General features: G+C 35.6%; 1 protein-coding gene across 1 annotated transcript; it reads right to left on the reverse strand.

Moving 5' to 3' along the window:
- Positions 1–6,973: 6,973 nt before the first annotated feature.
- LOC125682252 (histamine H3 receptor-like) lies at positions 6,974–8,196 on the reverse strand. The gene has a single exon (XM_048922723.2). The coding sequence runs from the start codon at positions 8,108–8,110 to the stop codon at positions 7,079–7,081; it is 1,032 nt and encodes a 343-aa protein (XP_048778680.2). The 5' UTR covers positions 8,111–8,196; the 3' UTR covers positions 6,974–7,078.
- Positions 8,197–22,171: the final 13,975 nt, after the last annotated feature.

The raw sequence follows: 22,171 nt of genomic DNA on the forward strand, positions 1-22,171 counted from the left end.
CGAGTATCTATCTAGCGCCCTTCTTTGTAAGAGGCAATGATCCGAAAACACCAATAGCCACTCGTTCCATAGCCTCTCCAACACGAAACATACCAAGTGGAGCTCTGCTTGTTCGTCATGAAGGTTTTCGCGAAGCACATGTATAAGAGCGCTCGCAATACTCATCAATGGCTGATTTCATGACTGGCCAATAAAAAGTTTGTTGAATTCTACTTATCATTTTATCTGCTCCTAGATGACAGCTTATGAAAGATCATGGAAGTTGCTCATCACTGATGACTGAAGTCTCTTTGGAACTATCAGTTGAAGACCACTTTTCTCAACATCTGCACTATAGAAGTTTCTGTAAAAGATTCAATTCTCTACCTGTAGTCTATCCCATTGCCTCCATAAGTTCTTTAAACTTGATGTACCATGAGACACTCTGTCCCATGATGGTCCATTCTCATGATCATTTAGAGTAGCTAGAGGCAGAACTATATCTGGGTCATCTAACTGTGCTTGTCGAATTTGGTCCGACTGCCAACCGTCTAGAATGAAACCACTTGGGGTACTAGAATTGTGATTGTCGCTTCCTCTGGTACAACTCTAATTTTATTGATATTTGAAGTAACGTCAGAGTCGTCATCATCGTCACTTTTTCATTTCCTTTTTTGAGCAAGATTTACATGGCATTCTAGAGAGAGCGTCCGCATTGTTGTGTTTAAGTCTCGGTCTATGAGTAATTGTTAAATTCTATGTCCCCAATTCTTCCAGCCACCTTGCTGTTTGTCCAATTGGCTTCTTTGAGTTTCTAATCCATGGATGATACTGCCGCATTATCAGTTCTCAGCAATACTTCCTGCCCATATAAATATGTACGAAATGTTTTCAATGCTTGAATTACTGCAAGTAGATCTTTTCTCGTTACACAATAAGATTTCTCTTGTTTGTTAATTGACTTGCTCATGTATGCGATTACGCGTCCTTTTCATCTTGAACTTGAGAAAGTACTGCGCCGACTGACTAGTGACTAGCATCTGTATCTTGAATAAACGACAAGCCAGGTAATGGATATGCTAGAATAGGGATTGAAGTCAAAGCTTCTTTGAGAGTTGTAAATGCCTTATCTGCAGCCTCGGTCCATTCAGATTTGGTATTATTTTCGCAGTGCTTATAAAGAGGCTTTGAAATTTCAGAAAATCCTTTTACAAATTGCCGGTAATACTAACAAAGACCCAAAAAGCTGAGAACTAGTTTGGAGTTCCTTGGAATATGCCATTCCTGTACTACTGCCTTTATTGTCTCTGGTTCTGTTGATATTCCATTCTCTGAAATTATATATCCTAACAATCTTACTTCTTTTTGAAATAAAACACATTTAGAAGGTTTGAGCTTTAAACAAGCTTCTTGTAATCGAATGAATATCTCCTCCCGCCGGGCAAGCTCTTGCTCAAAAGTTGAACTTAGTGAAATTATATCATCCATGTAGGTACACTAACAGCTCCTCCCATTGTAATCCTCTAAATATGTTTTCCATTAGTCTTTCAAATGTCGGAGGAGAATGTACTATGACAAATGGCATTACAGTAAATTGAAAAAGTCCTAAACTGGTAGTGAAAGCAGTCTTCTCCTTGTCCTCTTCAGGCATGTTAATCGGCCAGAATCCAGAGTTCAAATCCATCGATCGAGCCGAACCATTTCGACCCAGCGAGTGTGTTTAAACATGTATCTACCCTCGGCAATGGATATGCATCCTTAACAGTTACTTCATTTAGTATTCCTACGTATAGGATTGTGGTTGTCCGTTTCAGTATAAAGAATTAATCTGACTTAGGTTTGTATGCAATCATATCAACTTTGATTATAATTCATTGTACAGGAATAGGACACTGTGTCATTATGTACTTTTCTATATATGAAGTTTTGTATCTAAAGTAGTGCAGAGATGTTCTAGAAAGGACAATTATTCAGTGGTTGTTTCGGTCACATGACCATTTTTAGAAAGTATATAAAGCGTGAAGTTTGCCGGCTTCATCATCATGATCTCTATTGATTTCATCGTTTATTTCAAAGAATCAAAACACTGAAAATTGACTGGGTAAGAAATGTAGAAATTATTCAAAATATATAGCTTTAGAGCTCTCCGCCACACGGATACCACAATCCACAATGATGTTTGTTAAGAGTTTATTATATTAATCCGACAAGGCATTATTTATATATGACATTACCGACTGGAGGAAGTCCAGCAAATAAATTCATACAATGATATACCTAGTTATCACTCAAGTCTTTAATAATGAATGAGCGAGGCGAAGTAAAATAACCATGTAGTCCAGAAAGTATGCAGAATATATCTTGTTCGCTGATTGTCATTATGACAGCTAGGTGCCAAAAAGCTTACAATATCAATTACTGAAAATTCATGCGGAATCTGGACCCGATATAAGGTTTGTTTCTTATGATTTTTTTCTAGCTCGTTTTCGCTCGCCAATTTTACAAAACCTCTTACACAAGAGAAGTAAGGACTCGCCATCGATATTTTATTACATTTTTATGATTCGAGGGGATATCTTATACTGGAAAATGGTATTTGCTTCAAATTGTAATTCAGATATGAGGCCCCATGATTAATTGTGTGTGGTTTGACGTCCCTCTGGAGAAAATTTCAATCATATGGAGACGTCCCCGATGCCTGTGGAAGAGCCTCAAATTTTTATCTTTACCTGATACTCACGGTCATTGAGCAGTGACATCAATAATTCTTGGTAGTTGCATATTTGACAAATAATATGTGCACTGCTTCACCATTGCATGTGAATTCTAGCGAGAAAAAGATGTCACTTTTCAGCTGCGAGTTACACGTGCTATTTTGATACTAATACGCTAGATAATCAACTGGAGACCACAATTTCGAATCTTGTCAAGAGAAAGCTGCTTCTTCTCAAAAGTCCGCCCTAGAAAGTCCACCTTTGAAAAATGAGAAATTCTCGAATAATTTTCCTGCTTGGGATTGTCATTCTAATGACCCAAAAAATCTCGACAACGATGTGCCAAGTAACGACCCAAAATGAGCACGACAGGTGAAGATAACGAACAATGATCAAAACTCCTATAAAGAATACAAAAGAAAGAGTTGGGAAAACACTAACGCCTAAACAAACCTGAGGTCGGATCAGATGCGTAACAGGATTAAGTATCCCCTGTCGACGGGACACACCCGTCGTGAGCCCTATATCTTGATCAGGTAAACGGAGTAATCCGTAGTCAAAATCAATGTCGTGTGCTAAGAACAGCCTAAAAATCGTTATGACAAAGACAAAAACTTGCCAGAGGAATCGATTAGTAACATACATCCACTCTCGGGATTCGGCTTCGGTGAAATTGTTACTGACAAAATATCTCTTTCCTCTTTATCATTAGAAACGGTAAATTTAGCAGAAACTACACTTGAAAGAGTATCATCGAAACATTTGCCGTTCAGATCTGTTTTTGTTGATAAAGATGAAAGGGGAAAAAAGCTTTACTTCCAAGCATCATGGATGCAAAAACACATGGGGCTAATATACAGCCATGAACTGCAAGGTGGTCTGTGTAAATCTGCATTCTGTTTTGAGAAGCTATGACAATTTAGTATCCAAACCACTCCCCAAATTTACAAAAGCAATAGGCAAGGATGGATCCCTGGCAAAACACGAAAATTCCGATTATCACAAAGCGTGAAGTATAGAATATCACACTCTTAAAACAAGTTTGGCAAACCAGAGTATTCTACCGTACAGAATTAGTCAACAAAACCAGGAAATGTACGACAGAAGCACGAGACTGTCGTCAATGATAACGGAAATGATTGTCCTCTGTGGGGAAACATATTCCTCTGCTAGGACACAGATGATTCAACAATAAAGGTAACTTTCTTGCTATTTTGAATCTTTTGGCAAGTCATGATGACCAGCTCGCGCAGCACCTAAAGGGATCCTCAAAAATACCATTTATACCAGCAAAAGCACTAAAAATGAAATCATCAATAACATTGGTCAAAATATTAGGAAAGAAATACTGCGTGGTCTTCAAGGTAAGGCCTTCTACTTCATCATCGCTGATGAAATGACCTACAGATGTGCAAATAATTAGCCTTTACATTTTGCTTGAGGTTTCTTGATGAAACAGCATCAGGGGACAATCATTCAGGAAGAGTTTTTCGACTTGTACATAGAACGTACCACAGGAGCAGCGATATCTGCCAAACTGTCGAAATTTTGCAAGAGAATGATCTGTCTGTTGACAGTATTAGAGATCAAGCTTATGATGGTGCTGCTTCCATGGCCTCTAACTGAATAGGTAGGCTATGTATACACACTGCAAAAGCCATGTGCTCAACCTGAGCATTGCACACGCTTGCAAGCCTCCCCTTGTCAGAAATAGGATTGACAGAATAAATTCTGCATTCATGTTCTTTGATTCTTCACCGACGCGACAGCTATACTTTGAACAAGTGTTGTCAAAATAAGATACAGAGTTGACCAGAAAGAAACTGATAACTGTGTAACACGAGGTGGGTTGAGATACATACTTGCTTTGACACATTCAAGAACATGTATGCTGGCATTATATCGTTTTTGCAATATATTCTTAATCCTGGTCTGGACGAAAACTTCCAAAATTGGGCATGGGATGTTCAGACGAAATTCATTTTGTCTACATTGAAATCTTTTTCTTTTCTTGTGACTTTTGTGTGCGTTAAGGCTGTCCTCCAAGCAATAAAGCCAGTCGCATCCAAGCTTCAAACATGACTTAGATGTTTACCAATTTTAGCTTTTATTTTAGTTGAACAGCGTATTGCGACAGTGAAAGATATGCGCACAAACATCGACGCATAGTTTGAAAGTTAATTTTCGGAAAGCAAAACCATGACTGATAAGATGGATTGATTGAGTGCATGTTGTTTAAATTCCATCTCGAAAGCGAGATCTATTTCTCACTGGAAATTCACGTGTATTGGTGAAACAGTGTATATATTATCTGTCAGATATATGCAACCACCAATAATGATATTGTCACTGCTCAATCACCTTGAGCAGTGGTGGATTTAAGGGGGGGGGGGGGGGGCGCCCCCTAAATTTTTTGAAATTTAAGGTAAATCATGGTCTCTTGTTTAGAAAAATGTAAACAACGAAACAAGCTATAATTTCTTCCACTCTCGGGAAAATAAATGACAAAATTTTTTGATTTATTAAATAACTTTTCTTGGGAGAACTTACATTTGTGTTAAAAAAAACCTTTAAATTTGCGTCATTTTATTAATTTCAAATTATTAAAAATGACAGAAAATAGTAAAAACAATTACATAGGAGATATATTTCAAGTCCTGTAAAATCCAGGAGCTTCCGGGAACTTCGCCCTCTGGGCCCTCTTCAGGGCTTCGTCCTGGACCCACCGGGGGGCCTCAGACCCCCTACCTCATATAGGTGCGCCCCTAACCGCAATTCCTGGATCCGCCCCTGTTGATATAGGTCTAAATTTGTAGTAATTTCTACAGCTGGTGACGTCTCAATATGAGTGAAAAATTCTCGACGGGATGTAAAACAATCAATCATCATAGCCTCAACTTTGAAGCAAATACCACTGTCCAGTATAATATGTCCTCGAATTATAAGAACCTTGAATTTGGTCAAATGACCTTGACGAGTTATTGCATACTATTTGGCAATTAGAACGCCTGTCTATAATTCAATAAAGTTTATTTATTTATTACACCCAGTGAGTATTTATCAACCCTTTCACACTAGGTTCCGTATGTATCCGGGTTAGAATAGGTCCTCAGTACCCCTTGCTTGTCGTAAGAGGTGATTTAATGGGGCGGTCCTTCGGATGGGACGAAAATTTTCGGGGAGCATACAGTCCCAGTCATGTCTGTCCGTCCGAGCTCATATCTCTAAACCTTTCATCAGAAATTAATATAATTGATCACAGATGTTCCTTGAGAGAAGGGCTCTTGGACCAAGGTCTTTTAATGTCATTTTGGAAAGGTCAAGGCCATTCAGAACATAGAAGTTCTATATTTCAACAGGTTTTTTTTTTATATATAAAAGTTTCCGTCTCCTAAACCTTTCATTCAAAGAGGATGCTTCGTTTTCCATAGTTTCGAAACTTTCACCAAATTGATCATATTTTTCCTGTACTGCCCACTTTGTTCCCTCAAAAGTTTCAATAAGTTTCAAAACATGTTCTTATACCATAGCATACCTTTTTCTTTGGTTTCCTCTTTCAGAATATCATTATTTGAATAAACGAGCACCTTCGTACATCAATGGTAAACAAGGGTAGATTAATTAGATTAGCGACTACCAGACTTAACACATTACAGATGAAATAATTATTTGTTATACTTCATGAGGTACTCAGGTGATCGTTTAAGAATATTTACATTTTCAATGTTTTTGCCTACGATATCTCGTCAAATTGAAATGATATAGGCCTATAGGTATTTCCTCATATACTCTGTACAGTTGTAAAACAATGTGCGTATGAACTTTTTGATAAATATAGTGCGCATATTTTAACAGCTGGGCGATCCGACAGAAATGAAAGTGCATTGTAAATATAAGAAATACATTTCAGATCAGAGGTGTCATATGAAATTTATTTCTTAAAAATGATCAATACCATCCAACGACAAGACTATACATATCAAAGTAAATATTAAAGTACAGAAATTAAATCTATATGTAGCTTCTAAAAGCACGCAATCGGTATCATATGAATCTTGTCGTTAGTTTTGAATTCTTTGATATGACTGAAGACCACACAAGGCAGCAGATTCAGCAAAAACATCAAATTTCAAAGCGCTCAGCGATATAGCTTGAAATGATAAAAACGTAAATGTGTCTGGTAAGGAAATAATAACTAGTGCAGGTAAATCAATAGACAGGTAATCTATGATTCACTACGAAATACATATATGGTCGTCTTTCATTTTCTCTTGCTCCTTATCCATTGGTTGTTTACTATGATTGAAACAGTCAAGATCCTGCACCCTCAAAACATCGCAGACGACAGGGGAATGGTGTTTTATACAATGGACACGGATTTCCCATTAAGAGGTGACATGAAACACTACTGTAGAATTCTGGTTACCTATTTTTGATTTTCGACAGCATCTTAAAGCTTCCTTGAAATTCTTGTAGAACATGGTGTTGTTGTAGGCATATAGAAAGGGGTTTATCGCGGACTTAGACCACAGTAACCAGACCAGAAATTCATAAAAATACTCATTGACGCAATCATCGCAGAAAGAAATTATGATCGTTGCAATGGTGTATGGTGCCCAGGTCAATGCGAAAACGAGAACCAGTGTAGCTAAAAATCGCGCAGCCTTGATGTCCTTTCGTGTCGTTTCCTTTACTCCAGCAATATTTTCATCGGTGATACGTTTGGACGAGGACTTCCCCGCCATCGTCATTGGAGATACAACTGTTCGTTGACGTATTTCGAGGTAAATAAGAACATTCAAGATGCTGATGGCGATGAATGGAATGACAAATTCTACAACAGCTGTTGTTGTGGTGAACACAAAGTGATAAGCAAACTGGACGCCACAGTAGTTGGGTTCGTTGATATCCTCTCCCGTCCACACGTCCCAACCAATGATGGCAGGCGAATACAGACAAAATGCTAGTACCCAAGATATGGCGATTTTTACTTGTGCCACTTTTATACTTTCTTTCAGGACATAATGCGGACCATGTTTCAGCAAAAGCAAGCGGTCATAGCTAATAATCACTATTGAAATGACGGATTCTAAGCAAAGTACGTAGTCAATTACCAAAAAGACCTTACAAAAATGATATCCGAATGGCCAAATGTAGTTTTTGAGAGTGTTCACGGAATAGATTAGCATGCTGAAAAGACCGAGCCAGAAATCTGTGACGGCTAGGTTCACCAGATACATATTGTACACAGATCGGAGTTTTATATCACGCCCAAAAGCTATCACCGTCAGCGCATTCCCCATCACTGCTAAAACAACTAGAACCGCTACACAGATGCCAAGGGGGATAATCACATACAGGGAGAATTCTTCAGTTTTATCTTCCTCGCCATCTTCAAACGATACTGTGCTATTCATTATTTTTCTGAAAAGAAATACAGTGTACTAATCAAACACGTACAGTACTATCTGTAATATACAACTACGGTCACATGTCATGTGTTCTCTACCGAAATAATCTATGTCTCAGGGAAAAAAAATCATAACCCGCGTACGGTTATGTAATGTTTTTCTGCAATGATTGTTATCTTCATCACCCGATCAAATAACAGATAAAGACATTTTATTGTTTATATTTTTATGTAGTTTTAGAAATATGTATATATATATATATATATATATATATATATATATATATATATATATAATCATATGGTTGACCCCTTCGTTACGTTAAACGGAACAGGCAATGTATTCTATGACCTGATGACGTTCCATATTTGGTAATGATTACACAGACAGTTGGTATTAAAATAATCGGATCAAACTAGTTTGCAACAAACATGCATTCATTGTCACAGATGAAAGCAATGTCAATTTGAAAAGAAATATAAGAGAAAAGATTCAGTGAATGTAAATATTGTATAATAACTGCCAATATCAGGAGGGTATTGTACAGGATGGTGCTTCTTAATGCACAATAACTGCCAGTATCAGAAGTTATCGTACAAATAAGAAGTCGGAGCTTCTTACTGTACAATAATCTCCACTATCAGGAAGTTAGCTTATCATTGTACAATAACTTCCGATATCAGGATGTTACGCATGTGCCAGTGTTACTTCTCAGTTACGTGAATCATGGATACAGAAGAGGACAGAATCACGTGATTTGCTTTGTCACCACTCTCTTCGGTATCCATGATTTACAAAATGAAATGTGCTCAATCAGACCTGTATATCGCATAGTATTAATGTGTTGTTACATTGGGAACAGAAAGGTGGTAGTGACTAAAACCCGGTCTCGGTCCCGGTCTTCGGTCTCGGTCCCGTGACTAAAACCCGGTCTTCGGTCCCGGTCCCAGATACTTTTATTCAATAAAAACAGAATATATCAGGATATTTGAGCCCCATTTCTCAATAACTTAGGTATGACATCTCATGCCTGCATTCTGATAGTAAATTGATCATATTATTTTCTTCTTTTGTAAAATAATATGTGAAAACTCCGGGACCGGTGGGACCGAGAAATAAAAACAGTGCTAAAAGCCGGTCCCGGTCTCGACATTTTTCCTCAATAGCCGCTTTAATCTACCTTTTCAGAAAAAATATAAGGACGTGATACTCAATGGCATCCCTTTGTATACATATATTTCTGATTTATTGTGTGTATAGGTTTTTTATTCCAATATTCTTTATACATGTATTTATGTCAGAATCGAACTCAACTACATGTACATGTACGTGACATTTTGTCCCAAATGATCGCGTTACACTACCTTTTCGTTAGAAGATAAGGATGTAGAAGGAAAATAATATATATGTACTTATCCTGGTGTATTTGTTTGTAATTTACAGTTAGTTTATTTGTTCATTTATTTTATTTCTTCTATTCCTGTCAAAATCAGTTTTCAAAGATTCATGTTTGGTATTCCGAACCCGATCTCTTTATATGGGTATAGTTTTATATAACCAATAAATAATAACTATAAAATATTTCTTCCTTTCTTATTTCATACTTAGTTTTCTTTTCTTTTTTTCAGTTGTGGTTCTTTTAGATACAATTCTTTTTTTAAAAAGTCCACCTAATATATTTAAAGTATCTATAAAAGTGTGTCATACATAGAGCACATGCTCACCAAAAATTCTCAGATTCTGTATACTTATACAGAAGATACCCTCTGACTTTAGATGATCTTCAAATACTCTATGGTATGTTTTACTGTGATATTATGTGGTAAGTATATTTTTTGTGAATAGTTATATACATATATGTGCAAACATATATGTATTAATTATGCTGCACAAAAAACTGTTGGTTTCCTATTTTCAAAATATCTTATATTTCAAAGTGCATAAATTTGACATAAACTGATAAATTTACAAACAATGAAATCTACATTTATAAATATGCAAGACATAAATGTAAATTTATTTAAGAAATAAATTTCAGTTTTGAAAATACAAATAGGCCTACTGTGAGCGCTTCATGAAAAGTATGCCTGTGTGAAGCATTTTATACCCTCGTGTATTTTTACTAACCATTCAAGAGTTATGGCTAAAGCTAAAGATTTTCAAAAGTAGGTCAAATTTGAAAGGTGAAGAATTGCAGGTAAAGAAAGGTCTTGTCACAAGGAGTACACATGTGAAATATGAAAACCCTATCAACATGCATTCAAAAGTTATGCCGAAGGTTCAAGTTTTTGCTGACAAACAGACGGATGGACCAAAAACTATCTAAATGCGCGCCGAATATCCGATTACGGGGGTATAACATTTGCTTTTCAAAAGCATCATTCTTGAATTCAGAATCTTTCTGGAAAGGGGCGGGGGAGGGGTTGTTGACAAGAGTGCACATTAATTTTGTTTCGCTATCAACAACAATTATTCATCATGTTTCAATAATCATAATAAAATTTAAGGACAATATTTGTTTTGTTTTTTTCCATTTCACTAATGAACATAATTTGTTAAAGTACTTCATACATCGTACATTCTGGACTCATATCTTGCACGTATTATTCTAATATTTACATAGAGGCTTTTCTTCCCTGATTAAAACAACTAATATAACATCATAATTTAACAAATTAATGCGATTCTCACGATACACTCGTAAATGAGAGAGAGAGAGAGAGAGAGAGAGAGAGAGAGAGAGAGAGAGAGAGAGAGAGAGAGAGAGAATACATGTACATATACAGAAACCCGGTTCGGAATACACCAACATTGAATTTGAAAATTTTATCAATCGTGTGGTCAGGTGTTTGACCTAAATGAAATATAAAAAAGACTTAATTTTGTAAATACTACATCCAACAGTAAATTACAAACAAATACACCAGGATAAGTACTTATATATCATTTTTCTTCTACATCCTTATCTTTTTATGAAAATGTATTGTAACGCGTTCATTTGGGAGAAAAAAATCACGTAGTTGAGTTCGATTTTGACATTAAAAAGGAAAATTGGAATAAAACACAAACATACAATAAATCAGACACATACATGTGCATAAAAAGGAATGTCATTAAATATAACACTCTTATCTTTTTCTCATAAAAAAGTAGATTAAAGCGGCTATTTAGAAAAATAAAAAACATCGAGACCGGAACCGGCTTTTAGCACTGTTTTTACTTCTCGGTCCCACCGGTCCCGGAGTTTTCACATATTATTTTACGAAAGACGACAATAATATTATCAATCAACTATCAGAATGCAGGCATGATATGTCATATCTAAATTAACGAGAAATTGGGGCTAAAATATTCTGATGTATTCTGTTTTTATCGAATAAAAAAATCTGGGACCGGGACCGAAGACCGGGTTTTAGTCACGGGACCGAGACCGAAGACCGGGACCGAGACCGGGTTTTAGTCAGTACCCAGAAAGGTAGGATTGTACAATCTGATGAAGTGACATTTACAAACAACAATGTAAACTGAAAAATAAAACTATCACACGAAGTTAATTTCAGATACATTCCTGTTCTAAATGTGTAATGGAAACCCACTTTACATAATTATCTAACCTCCAAAACCTTCTTCATTTTATAGATATTGTGATAGGGTTCCTTTCTTTGCCAGAAGTCCCATTTTCTACAAATTGGTAGCCAATGCAACTAGTGACGACTGGCTATTTGTCATAGAAAAGTTTACTTCTAGTCGCCAGCTATTTGTTCTTAAAAGTAAAGTAAGCTACTAATTATAGAGTGTCAAATTAACATAAACTCAAATAATTGAAAATATCTTTATTTATTTGAAGTTATCATCACTTCAATTATTGTGCGGAATAATTGAATTGATGTGCGCGTCAAATCAATTATTGCTTTCATCAATTGTGCGCAATAATTGAATGAATGCGTGCGTTAATTTAATTGATGAGAGAAATAATTGATGAAAGGCGAAGATAACAAACAGCGATCTATCTCATAACTCCAATAAACAATACAAAATAGATAGTTGGGCAAACACGGACCCCTGGATATACCAGAGGTGGGATCAGTTGCCTAGGAGGAGTGAACATCCCTTATCAACCGGTTACACCCGCCGTGAGCCCTATATCTTGATTAGGTAAACGGAGTTATCTGTAGTCAAAATCAGTGTGCCAAGAACGGTCTAACAATCGATATGAAACACGTCGGACAGCATTTGACCCATTAATAGGTTGTATTGGCAAGCCATATCGTTATAACGACCATATAATTTGCGAAATGCTGATTTTAAACGACACTGTTGAAACCCATACACCATCAACTTGTTTTTCAGTAGCCTGCCTCGATTTAAAAGATGATCATACGCAGATCAATCTCTTGCGTATCGAATCAGTTGATATATACATTATACACACCATATGCAGGTGATAATGGAATATTGCTTCATAGATATGGGAAGTTGACGATGGAGAAGTTGAAGTCATCCCGTTTGTCATACAGTTGAGTTGTTAATTTGCCGTTAATATCTATTTTCAATAGAATATCAAAGTACGAAGCAGAAATGGACGACTCTGTGGTGTCTTTTATTTCGAATTCACAAGGATAATTATATCGAATCGACATATGAATAAAAATTATTATTGTTAATAGGTATAACGTCGTCGATATATCTAAATGTCGTGTTGAAGGCCACGGCAAGAGGTTTTTTCTTCTCACGTAGAAGTTTTGAATAAATTCTGCTTCATAAGAATGTAAAAAAAAAAAAAAAAAAAAAAAGAGAAAGGTCAGCTAATAGAGAAGCACAATTCCTGCCCAACAGACTGTTGGAAGACATGATCACCAAAGACTACGAAGTTATTGTCAATGAGGAACTCCAGCATAGTTTTATTTCAACTTCAAAGTACTTGTGCGTGGAATCAGAATAGTGTTTAACAAAGTATTTTTTCTGGATGACCGATTGCTAGATATGAATATTTCCGTGTTCCATTTTTGTTGAAGAAGCAACTGTCGATGATGTAAAAAAGTATAGTCTTTGATTTATCGGGAGGATGCGCGCATAAATTATATTATTGCTCTTATCAATTCAGTTGTTGAGCGCAACAATGTGGTGAAATTTTGCTCGAAATTTTTTAATTTGGAGCTCGGTATGAATGATATGATGATCTCTTTCATTCAATTTAAGGTATCTTTGATCTTAATTTACAACGATTTTGTATAAGGAATTAATGCGCGCGTCAGTTATTTTAATGGGAGCAACAATTCAATTAAAGAGATCATTAATTCAATTGTGGATATGTTGAATTGAAGATATCTCTAATTAGATTGTTGCTCTTTTTTAATAGAATCATTGCGCGCATCATTTCAAATGATGATATCATTACTTCAATTGAAGAGAGCAATAATTCAATAATTGCGCGCATTAATTGAATCTTTACTCTTTTCAGTTGAATTGTATAGCGCATCAATTCATTTGAGGAAAGCAACAATTCACAAATAACGCGAATGATTAATGATATCGCCAATTAATGCGCGCAATAATTCAGAATTGAAGATATTAATTATTTGATGAGATCTTTAAATGAATTGTTGTGTTCATCAAATTAATGAATGGTATCAAATAATTATAGATATCTTAAATTATTTGAGTTTGTGTTAATTTGCCGCTTCATAACTAGTAGCCAATTATCCGTACTTCGTCTTCCAGAAAGAAAAGTATACTAGTGCATTGACAAATTGATAGTACAAGTAGCTTGTCACCAAACACGCTCTTTACTTAACGTCTCTGGATACTAGTGGCTAGATTTTCTTATCTCTTAACAACTTCTTTGATGCACGGATGTTTGTATATTTTGTCCATTTTTAAAGTAGTATTTTCTATGGGATGTTTATTTTGGAAATAAATTTCGTTTTTAAAAATGCATGAGGGTATGAACTGCAACGCCTTAATTACGACGCCAGAATACTTCACGAAGCGTCGTCTGTTCGTTATGAAGTTTGCCGGCGGCATGAAACCTCTCAGTTCATACCCTATTGTATTTTCAAACTTACATTTACTCGTATATTTCATATTTACACGTACATTCTACTTTCATTTCTGTCGGAATTCATAGTCTTTAAAATAAGTACTATATTTATCAAGATTTATACTCGCATTGTTCACAACTGCACTGCATTCATGAGGAAATGGCTATCATTAAAATTCGTAAACATATCGAAGGCAAAAACATTAGAAATGTAAATATTTACTTTGCTAGTGCATATATCATGATTCTAGTATTTGATCTTTCAAATTATACAAAAGTTGTTCTTTGTTACTATTCTGACAGTGAATTGGTTGAATGGAGTGCATTTCCGTTTGCTGCGGGGTATCACATACATTTCTTTGCGTTAATATATCCGGTGCTCTACAATTTGTATGGTAAAGCATCGAGATAAATCCAAGGAAATTAACCGAAAACACTCAAGGAATTCAATTAATTATTTTCAATGCCATATTCATTCAATTATTCTAATAAAAGTAGATCAGATATTAACAGCTGGAGAACGTGCAAGGTGTCATTGAATTAAGAAAACCGGATTAATGAAGTCGGAACAGGAAACAACCTTCATGATAGATATAAACATGTATACTTATGTCAGATTTTTATTATGTTTGGGTATTTTCGAATTCAGCTTTCCAGCGACTTTTACCAGTTCTTGTATGTGCATTGCTTATATGTTTTAAACTAGAAGTACAATATGTACTACATAAAGTAGTCACAACTGTACTTGTAAATTGTTAGTCTTCTCGGCATTTCTTATTTATCTTCTCGTTATACAATCGCGTATTGAAAACATTTTCTTTTGGTTTCTCATATCAGGATATAAATCATAAACACTTGGAAGACACTGAGATACTTTTATATTATTGAGATATAATTATAAGCTAATCTTTCGTAATAACCTTTTCGCAATATATCAGCAAACTATTGATTAAAAGTGAACATATTAGTAACTTCAATGATGAAATTTCTTCCCATGGGGACAGGGGTTAGAATAGGTCTTCAGTACTCCTTGGTTGTCATAAGAGGCGACTAAATGGGATGGTCCTTTATATGAGATCACAAAAACCGAGGCCCCGTGTCACAGCAGGTGTGGCACAATAAAGATCCTCTCCCTGCTCAAAGGCCGTAAGCGCTGAGCATAAGCCTAAATTTTGCAGCCTTTCACCGACAATGGTGACACCTCATATGAGTGAGAGGGACATTAAACAATATACAATCAATGAAATTTCATTCCAGAAAATAAGTCATTCTAATGTAGTACACACACACACACACACACACACACACACACACACACACACACACACACACAGAGAGAGAGAGAGAGAGAGAGAGAGAGAGAGAGAGAGAGTTGAAAATACCCTTCCTTATTCATCAGGATTATAATCTCGTTTAAAAAGAAATATTATAGTTAAAGTTGATAAAGATGTTATATACAGCATAGCAGCAAGCAACTTACCTATGAGTTTTGATGCGGCAGTTGATAGATAGGAGGCTTGCTAGCAGAAGCTTATATATACCGTTGCTATAGCACTCCAACCTTCTGTACATTGCCTTTTTGTCACACCCTTTTAAAATTTACATCAATTTGATCGACACATTGCCGTTGTCATCCGAGCAGTTCAGGTCTGATATATATATATATATATATATATATATATATATATATATATATATACTATATGAAACCCCGCGTACCATATTAACAGTGACACCATTAGACTTCTTACCCAAACATGCCTGGAGTAATATTCTGTTCTGTTATGCAATTATCGAACAAAATATACGTGGTACCACTTCTTCATTTATTTATTTTCAATCAAGCAAAGGGAAGACGTTTTTGAAACCAAAAACAATATACTAACTTTGAAAATGTTTTCGCCACAGTGGCCTGTGCCCAAATTTGTATACGTAGTTAGGAGTAAAGCCAAATACAGTAGATCAACACAGAAGATGAGTGTTACATTTTATTCACGACACATCGGCATTGGAACCGTATTGTATTCCTGGTAGTTTCAGGTCATCACAGATTATTACCCTCAGAGGTAACTAATATTTTAATGTTTTTTTGAATAACCATGACCAATGACTTTCTTGCAGTAGCTTAGAATATCAAGTATTACAGCTGTAAATTTGTTACGTCCAAGCCTTTGTATAACACAATCATGCATAAAAGATTTCTAGCAAAGTAGATCATTTCAGTTGTTACCATGGTAACAATGTGAAGAAATATTGAAACTGACAAAATGGATAATTATTATTCATCACTACAGATGGGGGAAATCATGCAATGGTTTTTATTTCGATTTAAGAGGGTTATAACGACAAATATTTCTATTTTGATATCTTGGTCACAAATAATTGAAGATATTTAATCATTTGAACATATAATCATTTGAACATATCATCATTTCATTTGATGAGTGTAATAATTCAATTAAAGGCCTCTTCAAACAATTAATGATATCTTCAATTCTGAATTATTGAGCGCATTAATTGAATTGCTGATATCATTAATTATTCTGATGAATTAATGCGCGCTTTAATTGAATTGTTGCTCTCTTCAAGTGAATTAGTGATATGATTAATTCCATTGGTGTGCGCAGGAGAGAGAGAGAGAGAGAGAGAGAGAGAGAGAGAGAGAGCAACTATATATATATCTTAAATTCAACATATCCACAATTAGAATAATTATCTCTTTAATTGAATTGTTGCTCTCTTTTAAAACAATTGATGCGCGCATTAATTTCTTTTCAAAATTCTTCTAAATAACTAAATAATTTGTAAGCTCCTCACGGATGGCCTTTTTACAAATGGGGCGGGGGGGGGGGGGGGGCGGGGCGGGAGGGGGTGTTACAAAATATAAATCACACTGTAAACACACAAGGGTTGTGCTCCAATCCTGGTTAACTTCAGTATTGTAAACAGAACGAGAGCTTCTCGAAGGTAACAATAATTTATTAACACATTTCAGCATCAACAACAAGTGTAAAACATAATCTGGTCGATGGCGTCTACCGTACAGGGATATGGCAAAAAGGGGGCGGGGCCTCACGGTGACCATCAGAGCATAATTACATAGTAATTAATAATAATGATGTTTCTAAAAGGTAATAAATAGGTATCCAGTGTGTTGGGAGATAATTGTCTTAATCAATTTTCACCTAAATTGGACGATCGAACAGCAGTAGGAATTCAGTGTTTCGTATTTGGCGCGAGGTGAAATTAAGACAAAATTATCTGTCAGTATTGGCTGATCGACTCATATATATAGACTTTCCGAGGTACCACGTGATAGGACTTAACCAATAAAATAGCTGTACGGAGACACTCGACCAATCGCGGCAATGTACGGTACCGCACAACATGAGTTTTGCCGTACAGTGCGAAACAAGTTTGCCGTACATATATATAGAATAAATAATTAAAAACATGCTGTAATTTAACAAGTACACATGGATTAAATTAATGTGGCTATGTTGGATGTTATCCTAAACTGTAAGTAAATATTCATTTACCAGTAATATGTATATCCACTCTAAACATCGAATCGTCTAGCAGACGATGTCAACCAAGCACTATTATATACAAGCACAATGATAAGCTATCGTAAGTTACAAATGACTGCTTGATTATAATAAATAACTTATCACAATTGCTCTAGCAATAATCTTGGTTACTTCTAATACTGGATAACCAGTAAAATCACAGGTATACAAAATGCGAAACTCACGCTGGTACATACGTCATATCAACAAAGATGGCAGCGGGTTGTATACAAGGATTTTCAGAACGAATGAATCCGCACTATTACAGTTCTTTTACGTTGTAATATCTCACCCCAGTTCATGAATAACCACAAGAAATCATGTAGTTTCAAAAGTTAAGTGACCCACTTCATGAGATACTGAATTAAACTAGAGAATGGATTAAATACGTCTTAGCATGTGCTATATATAGAATAAATACATACGCGTGTTCTTATAAACAGAAACCATCTCAAATGCAATTAAAAGAATTACTTTGCATGGAAGCACTACACAAATAAATTAGGATATAAATGAATTGAACAATAAAATAGACTATGGCAGATTTAAATGATGTTAAAATAATATATTACATATTCATTATGTAGGTCTTACAATATCTTCAATTGAATGAAAGTGATCATCAAATTATTTATACCGAGCTCGAAATTAAATCTTACGAGCAATAAAATTAAATTACTGCGCGCATTAAATCAATCATTGCGCACAATTTACTTGATATGATGATATCATCAAATAATTAATGATATCTACAATTATTTGGGTTTGTTAATTTGGCATTATATATGGTTAACATAGCGACATAGTCTGAATAGTTACGCTATATAACACATACCTACGGTTTTCAGTCATAGGCGCCCGAGTCAAGCTAGGATACTGCACAATAACATTTATGGCAGCTCCACCCTCATGTGACTTATTGATATCAATGGTTGAAAGTGGAAAAACTATTAATTTACACTCAATATACTATTAGGTTGATTCAATTAATAACCAAAGGAAATGTTTATGTTGCCACGTCAGACATGCGGAAAACAACAACAACAGAAGTATAGATAGTCCAATCATAATAACTCAAAAATCACTCCAAATCGAACTACATGTAATAGTGACAAGATGTAAAGTTTACTTGAAAAAAGCTCCTCTTCTCTAAGTGAATGGGAAAACGCTTCCTTTTTTTTTTTTTAAAGAAAACAATAAAGCTGTTCATGATTATTTGTTATCAAGCTTTTCATAAACTAAGGTACAGTTTCTCTGTCATAACAAATACCTTAGCAAAATTTATAATCACTATCGGATACCCACGGCTGATCCCCTTCACTACTCATCGCCCGTGGGTGATGAGTAAAAGTCGAGATCAGCCGTGTGTATCAGACCATGGTTTGCATGTTGTTTGTTTTGTAATTAGCTTATGGATGAAGTCAATTAACATTGATTCACATGATCTAGCTTTCTGGAATCTGTTGTAAGTCACAGAGTACCGGTATGTTGATTTCGTCCAAGTGTTGCCAATATAGATGATTTATTAGTTCATAAATTGTATAGACTAAAAGGGTTATTTGAAGATAGCCTACCTCATCCACATTACATTTCTGGTGGTAACAGCGAGATTAAATCTATTCAGAATAAACCTATTCCTAAATTAATGTAACGTTTCTACATATGTAGGTTCTTATAGATTCGGCTGCTCTGACTGAACATATAAGAAATACGATCTGTAAACCTTGTTTGGTTTCACTTTCGCTTTTCCTACTTCCGGATACAACAAGGTTTGGAACATATCAGTCATCCCAAAAAAATACTTTGTTAAACAATACTCTAATTCCATGCACAAGTACTCTGAAGTAGAAATAAAAAATAAGCTGGAGTTCCTCATTGACATTATCTTCGTAGTCTTTGGTGATCATGTCGTCTAACAGTCTGTTTGAAATCCCATGAGCACAAATTGTGCTCCTTTGTTAGCTGACCTGTCTTTGCATTCGTATGAAGCAGTGTTTATTCAAAAGCTTCTACATTAGAAAAAATCTCTCAATGTGGCCTTCTAAACGACATTTAGATATATCGACGGTGTTTTATCTATTAAAAATAAGAATTTTCATTCATATGTTGATTCGATATATCCCTGTGAACGCAAAATAAAAGACACCACAGAGTCTACCACATCTGTTTCGTACTTAGATATTTTATTGAAAATAAATATTAACGGCAAACTAAAAACTCAACTTGATGAAAAACGGGATGATTTCAGCTTTCTGTATTTTATTCATTCTCATTTCAGTGTTATCTAAATTTTAAAATGCATACCAAATACTATAATGGTATTGTTTTTGTTCTGGCGCTTCCCTTGAAGACTAATTTGACTTGGGTGTTGTAAACTTGCAGTGAGAAACAGACCTGTTTAGTTAAAGGAAACTGCCCATGACAATTGGGAACAAAAGACCCTGGAAAGGTAGGTCTATGTGTTAGCAGCTCGTTAAGGAAAGAAGGACACCATAAAAGACCATAGAAAGGTATGTGTTAGCAGTTCGTTAGGGAAAAATGGACATCATAAAAGACCCTGGAAAGGTATGTGTTAGCAGTTCGTTAAGGAAGAATGGACAATGCGCTTTCTATACATTAGTTATCAATTTCACAGGTTAACTCAGATTTTACAGTATTCAATATTACCAAGTAATTTTTTTTAAAATATGTAAATGATTTTTTTTAAGGGATCATGAAAACTATTGGAATGTCCAGTCAACTGAAAAGCCAAGGATCCATGCCAAAGTAATTTAAAGAATTTTCATCTCCTACAATTGTATTGGATGCAACAGAAGTGTCCCAGTATGTCCAAACAAATATGAATACCCATTCCTAAGCTTACAGTAATTACAAGAGTCGCCACACAGAAAAGGCTTTATTGTGTGTTGTACCTAATGCAGCTCTTGAGTTTTGTTTTAATCTGTATGCTACATGTAGTTACAAATCAGCAAATTCTATGGTCGTTATAACCATCTAGTTTGCCAATACGACCTATCATTGGGTCAAATGCTGCCTGACGTGTTTCATGCCGATTGTTAGGCCTTTTTTTTTGGCGCACTGATTTTGACTGCGGATAACTCCGTTTGTCTGATCGGGATGTGGGACTCACGGCGGGTGTGACCGGTCGACAGGGGATGCTTGCTCCTCCTGGTCACCTGATCCCGCCTCTGGTGTGTCCAGGGGTCTGTGTTTGCCCAACTCTTTGTTTTGTATTGCTTGTGGGAATTGTAGGATTGATCACTGTTCGTTATCTTCGCCCTTCTATAAAACTCACAGAAGCAGAATCCATCTGGGATATGAGAGAATAAGAGAATATATGACATTCTTAGCCATATTCCTTCAACGTATAGATATCGCTCTATCAAATTATTTCAGCTTTGTGTAGCCCATGTGAATTTGCCGGCCCCCTTTTGAAGGAGATAAATATTTCAATGAACTTGTCGGAAGATCCTACTAACTCATTAGATTAATTGCACATACATAATAATCTTGAATCTCCACATGATCTGCCATATTGAAAACTCTACATAACATTTTCAAAGTTGAAATTAATGAATACCATACATGTTCTAACTTTTCTACGTATTCAAATCAATATAAAGCCTATTGTTCTCATTTGGAATGTTTTCAATTCTGCATTATTTTAAAAAAAATCCATTTCTTTAGCAAATGCAAGAAATTTAAGGATTTTTAGGTCACCTGAGTAAACCCAGGTGACTTATTGCAATTGGTTGTCGTCCGTCGTCGTAGTGCGTCCTGCGCCGTGCGTTAACAATTGAACATTTTTAACTTCTTCTTAATAACTACCTCTCCAATTCTTTTCATATTTGGCATGAAGTATCATTGGGACAAGGGGGATATAAATTGTAAATTTCAGGACTCCAGCACTCCTGGGGCCCTAGGGGCGTGGCAAAAACTGCCCAAAATTGACCAATTTTCAAAAACTTCTTCTCAAGAACCACACACATGTAAGAAAAACTAAATACATGGTAATGTAGAGCAAGAAGGCCTCTACCACAATTATAAATTTCATGATCCCCGGGGTAGGGGTTCTGACTCCAGGGCGGGGCCAAACTTGTTATATAGTGTTTATGTGTAAAACACTTAATTGACATCTTCTTTAGTGCTATTGATACTAAATTGAAAGTAAATAGATATTTAAAAAGAACAGGTAGTCCTTTACCAAAATTGTAAATTTGATGATCCCAGGTGTAGGGGTTTTGGTATCAGGGTGGGGCCAAAATGGTCATTATTAAATGTGTGAACAATAGACATTTTTAACTTTTTCTTGATAACTATCATTCCAATTCTTTTCAAATTTGGTATGAAACATATTTGGAACAATGGGAGCATAAATTGTACATTTCAGGATTCCTGCACCCCTGGGGCCTTAGGGGCAGGACAAAACCTGCCCAAAAATTACCAATTTTCAAAAAC

The sequence above is a fragment of the Ostrea edulis genome, chromosome 2 (genome assembly GCF_947568905.1).
Source record: "Ostrea edulis chromosome 2, xbOstEdul1.1, whole genome shotgun sequence".
NCBI classification, from domain to species: Eukaryota; Metazoa; Mollusca; class Bivalvia; order Ostreida; family Ostreidae; genus Ostrea; species Ostrea edulis.